The sequence below is a fragment of the Muntiacus reevesi genome, chromosome 5 (assembly GCF_963930625.1).
Source record: "Muntiacus reevesi chromosome 5, mMunRee1.1, whole genome shotgun sequence".
NCBI classification, from domain to species: Eukaryota; Metazoa; Chordata; class Mammalia; order Artiodactyla; family Cervidae; genus Muntiacus; species Muntiacus reevesi.
Genome location: NC_089253.1, coordinates 26,033,899 through 26,039,615, shown reverse-complemented (window position 1 = coordinate 26,039,615; position 5,717 = coordinate 26,033,899). Strand labels below are relative to the sequence as shown.

The 5,717-nt window shown below is 38.1% G+C and overlaps 1 protein-coding gene across 1 annotated transcript; it reads right to left on the bottom strand.

Moving 5' to 3' along the window:
* Positions 1-1,086: 1,086 nt before the first annotated feature.
* Positions 1,087-2,019, bottom strand: LOC136169231 (olfactory receptor 10D3). Its single transcript, XM_065937038.1, has one exon. It carries the CDS (start codon positions 2,017-2,019, stop codon positions 1,087-1,089), a length of 933 nt encoding a protein of 310 aa, XP_065793110.1.
* Between the last annotated feature and the right edge of the window lie 3,698 nt (positions 2,020-5,717).

Here is a 5,717-nt window from a genome sequence, read left to right as displayed (position 1 = left end):
TTCATGTTAGTTCTAAAAGGTCTTTTAGGTTTTCATAAAACCATTTAACTTCAGCTTCTTCAGCATTATTGGTCAGAGTATAGACTTGGATTACTGTGATATTGAATGGCTTGCCTTGGAAACAAATAGAGATCATTCTTTCATTTTTGAGACTGCATTTTGGACTATTTTGTTGACTATGATAGCTACTTCATTTCTTCTAAAGGATTCTTGCCCACAGTAGTAGATATAATGGTCCTCTGAGTTAAATTCACCCGTTCCAGTCCATTTTAGTTTGCTGATTCCTAAAATGTTGATGTTCACTCTTGCCATCTCCTGTTTGACCACTTCCAATTTGCCTTGATTCATGGACCTAAAATTCCAGGTTCCTATGCAATATTGCTCTTTATAGCATTTGACTTTGCTTCTATCACAAGTCACATCCACAACTGGGTGTTGTTTTTACTTTGGCTCCATCTCTTCATTCTTTCTGGATTTCTTTCTCCACTGATCTCCAGTAGCATATTGGGCACATACCGACCTGGGGAGTTCATTTTTCACTGTCTTATCTAACAAAAAGTTTAGCAGGAAGTAAAGTAGGAAAGGTAGGAAAAGTACCATGGCAAAGGCAACCTTCCTTCCTTTTAGTGGCAAGAAATTCTTCACAAAAGAAAAGTAAAATAACAAGAGTATACTATTTTGAGGGTTTCTCTGGTACTCAGTGGTAAATAATCTGCCTGCTAATGCAGGGGACATGGGTTTGATACCTGGGTTGAGAAGATCCTCTGGAGAAGGAAATGGCAATCCACTCCAGTTTTCTTGCCTGGAGAATCCCATGGACAGAGGAGCCGGGTGGGTTACAGTACATGGGGTCAAAGAGTCAGGCATGACTTAGTGACTGAATAACAACAACATGCTATTCTGAAGCTATGAGGAGGGGCTTACGTAATACAAGAAAATAAAACAGACAAAATGATGACGTATTTTGACATACCCATCCACACCACTCAGCATGGGCTGAAAAGCCACATGTAAGAATTCCAGAGAAAAATTTCCCATACTGGGGCAGAAAGAGTTCCACATCATCAACCCTTCCAGCCATTCTTTTTAAATCTCAGGAACATGGTTTGTCCTGTACAATACTTTTTTCAGAGCTGTTTTTACTTCTTTATTCCTCAAGGTATAGATTAAAGGGTTCAGCATTGGTCCCACCAGATTCATCAGAATTTGCACCACAGTTCCTAGCATGGGGTTAGGTGTGGGCTGCAGATAGACAGTAATGATGGGTCCATAGGCACAGAGGATGGCAATGAGGTGGGCACTGCATGTGGAGAAGGCCCGGCGACGGCCCTCAGTTGATGGAATCTGCAAGATGGAGATGGTGATTCGAGTATAAGACACAAGGATTAGGAGAAAGCAGACTAGAGATACTAGGCCAACATTAGTGAAGCTCACCCTCTGGGCCAAGGATGTATCAGCACAGGCCAAGGGTAAGAGTGCTGGAATATCACAAAAGAAGTGAGCCACTTCATTGGGACCACAGTATGGCAGGGTGAAGGTAAGCAAAGTCAGGATGCTGGAATGGACACATCCTAACAGCCACGTGCCCACAGCCAAGGCCACACAGACTCTAGGGTTCATGATGACCACATACCGTAGAGGGTGACAGATGGCGGTGAAGCGGTCATAGGCCATCACGGTGTACAAGAAACACTCAATGCTGCCGAGGAAATGGAAGAAGAAGAGCTGGGAGACACAGTCCTTGTAGGAAATGAGTGGGCTCAGTCCCATGAGGTAGAGCAGCATTTTAGGACAGGTCACAGAGGAGAAACTCATATCAAACACAGACAAGTTCCCCAGGAAAAAATACATGGGTGTGTGAAGGCGATTAGAAGAAAGAATAGTCACAAGGATGGACATGTTTCCCAGCAGGGTGCAGGCATAGAAGGGCAAGAACAGGACAAAGAGTATAGTCTCCAGCCCCTCCGTGTGCGGGATTCCCAACAGGATGAACTCAGTCACCTCAGAGCAGTTCTTCATCTCCAGGAATGTCAGTCCTGTGGAAGGAAATGGAAGCAGAGGATGTAGAAAAATGTCCTGGTTTGTGTCAGCAGACTGAATGTACTGGAGAAATGAAATATGTGAGTGAATTAAAGCATTTTGATTCAAAGTTAAGGAAATTCTATGTCTAAGCCAAATTACAGAGCATTTAACCTGGAATGCAGCTACCATAGCAAAACTTCATAGTTTTTATACCAAATATGTTTATCATACTGATTCTAAATGAAAATATCCTTTATTAAAACAGTACTTTTAATGTTGGAACAAGGCTTTTAAAGGGAAGGCTGATGACCATACAAACATATGCTCCCTCAAAGTGGAGGATTATCAGAAGCCTCAAAACCAGATAAAGGCTCTTTAATGTCTCTAGATGTGAAACTTGAGAATCACTATATTTGTGAGCCAATACTGCTGACAAAATTATATTTTATCTGTTTTCTGGTGAGACCCAGGGTTGAACCTCATAACAGTTTGAAATGTTTACTCAACATGATCTCAGTTCACTTAATCCTCCCAGTAACCCTTTGAGATAAATGTACAGAAAAGGAAATGTCTCAACATTAGGAAGAGTAAACAACTTGCCTAATTAGAGGTTACTAAATATGGCAGAGCTAGGTATTTAAATCTTTTTTTTCCCTGACATGAGTCTTTCCACTGTGTGCACTTGTGATGGGCTGTGGCATTACTGACCTTGTCAAATTTTGCTCTTCACCTCTGTGTTGTTTATGTTTTTTCTTTTGATGTCACCAGGCTCTAAAAATGCTCCCAGTTCTCTTTAGTAAACAATGTAAACCCATCTTGTCTCTCCATGAAACACCACACACACACACACACACACATTTAAGTATAAAATCTAGAAGAGTTCATACTTTTTGACATGTACTGCTATACCCTTGGTGCAGAAAACAGTGACCGGCATAGAGTAGGTTCTTAATAAACATCTGATAAATGAGATGATGAAACAACTCCATGAATAACTGGAAAGGAAATCACTCAGTTGTTTTGTCTTGTACAAGGACTTACATGACACTGTCAGATATTAGTCTTCCTAAACAACCATGTAAAGAAGCTTGATCATACACCTGTTTCTCTTTGGCACCATCCTCTGAATATTTGAACTTTCTCTGTTACCTATACGGCATCTGAACCCAAAAAGAAGCTTTGCTTTGTGCTGTAAAAGATGACCCAAGACAAGAGCTACATAATCTGTATGTGAGTGCATGCTAAGTCGATTCAGTCTTGTATGACTCTTTGTGACCCCATGAGCTGTAGCCCGCCAGGCTCTTCTGTCCATAGGATTCTTCAGACAAGAATACTCGAGTGGGTTACTGTGCCCTCCTCCAGGGGATCTTCCTGACCTGGGGATCAAAACTGCATCTCCTGTGGCTCCTGCATTGCAAGCGGATTCTTTACTGTTGAGCCACCTGAGAAGCCCACATAATCTGAAGTCTCCACAAAAAGACAGAGAGAGAGACCTGGATATCTTATCAAGAGAGTCACACAGAAGGAGAGAAATGGACTGAAGGTGTCCAGGGATAGGCTTATTTAAGCGTCCAATCTTTTAATTATTTTCAAGACCAAAACCCTGGTTGTAAAGAAAGGAGATTTGGAGTTGGTGAGCCAATTTCATGAGGTAAATGACAAACCAAGCAAGCAGTGTTCTATTCTTAGCCACAAGTTTCTGTTCATTTCCTGGACTTTGAGACCATTTGTAAATCAGGGACTCAAAATTCTCCTTTCCACCGGATACCTGAGGAAGAAAAGAAGACTTAAAAAGAGAGAGAGATGAGGGTGGCACTTACATGACTAGCAAGGAGAAAATTTCATCCCTGTATTATTTGTATCTCTAGGATCTGTCACCCAAATTTGCTTCTGACATCATACCACAAGCCAGGATCAGGGATCTCCTCTCATAATCTGGAAAGTTCTTTCTTCTTAGTGAAATAAACTCAGATTAAGTGACAGAAAGCTGAAAGTCCCTCTGCCTTCTGTAAAGATCTCTTCCAAAACACTAATAGCAACATTGTTTTCTCATAGTGGAAATTTAAATGCTCTTGAAGTCCTTGGGGAACCCCATTCCTGAATGAGTCCTATTTTGCAGGGGTTGTTGAGCAAAGGGACTAATTAGAAGTGAGTGATGGTAACTCCTCTGTGACATTACTGTGATGTGAACATGATAGAGCCATATCTATATTTTCCACTTCTGTGCATAACCTGGGGAAGTTAGAGAAAAGCTACGAGGTACAGCTCAACGTTAGGACATATGTAGAAACCATTTCCCCAGTTTCAGGGTATACTTTTAGAATAAGAAATAGCAACCATATAACTCAGGCTTTTAAATATCCAATTTCATATACTTTATCTCAGTTTCTCTTTAGCCCATACACTTTTCTGTGATACTTTGGTTTGGAAACATAATTTATAATATCAGATTCTCCTAAAAGCAGAATTCTCAATTGGCATAGTTGACTTCCCTGAATGAGAAACTGTTCTCCACAGGACTTTCCCAAAATTCTATTAGTGTATTGATCAGCAAATATTTATTAATAACTTATACAACTATATGCATCTAAGCACAAAACATGTTTGCTGAGTCTGGAACTTGTCTTACTTAAAGGACATCAAGAAACTTGACTCTTGAACACAAATGTCAGAAATGTGAGAACTGCTGATCTTTTATGTGGCAGAGAGTCATTTAATTTTCAAGGAACTAAAATAAATAAAGAAAAGCATAAACTAATGAAATAAAACAAAAAATGAAAAGATGAATGATGCTAAATTTTTACTTTCTTAAAATACTAAGAAAATAGATATACTGCTGCAAAGATTATTACTGAATAAAACACCATATGGGTTAAGATTGATCAATCTCAAAAGTAAGTTTGATGGGCAATCACGTTAGTTTTTTTAAACAAATTTCAAAACCAGAAGAAAAAAAATATATATTGTTTATATGCACCCATAGTGGCAAGTCCATAGATAAAAGGAAGGTATTTTCTTAACAAAAATTCAGCAGTCTAACAACTGCTGAGAGGATGAGGATGACAAAATTACACAAAGGGAACTTCTAGATTATATTCTATATACTGTACTGGCTGAAAAGCTTCCATGAATTTACTAACATTCTTTAAATTTTGTATTTTAATACACAAGTTATTCCACAAGAAAAACAACTTTAAAAACTGTAATAAATGAAAAATGTTATTAATTTTAAGTACTATAGTAAATAATTTATAAAACATATATATGTACATATTTCTAACCACTAAAGAATGTACCCTATTAATTTATCTTGAATTGATTATGGAAAACAACAAATAATTTATTACCACATAATTTTTTTTCATGTCTTATTATGTTATGTTTGGCTAGTTTACCAAATATGTACAGAAAGTGCAGACTATAATGTCATTGAGTGTTAGGACATATACATGGACAAAAACAGTTTTTAAAACCCACTGCTTAAGTTTTAACACTTCATGCTTTAAATTTTTAAAAAATAATGTTAAAAAGTGAAAGATTCACTCTTTTATTTATAAACACTTATCATTTATTTTAAAAACCAGGTGTAAAGTCTATATCCTCAGGAAAAGAAACATAACCTTTGTTGTAATTGTTGCTATATATCTTAAAGATGATTTTAAACCAGGGACAAATTTTGAGGAGATGAGTACAAT

What these genes read in the sequence shown, in the direction of transcription:
- LOC136169231 (XM_065937038.1), bottom strand. Translation starts at nt 2,019, where the DNA reads ATGAAGAACTGCTCTGAGGTGACTGAGTTCATCCTGTTGGGAATCCCG.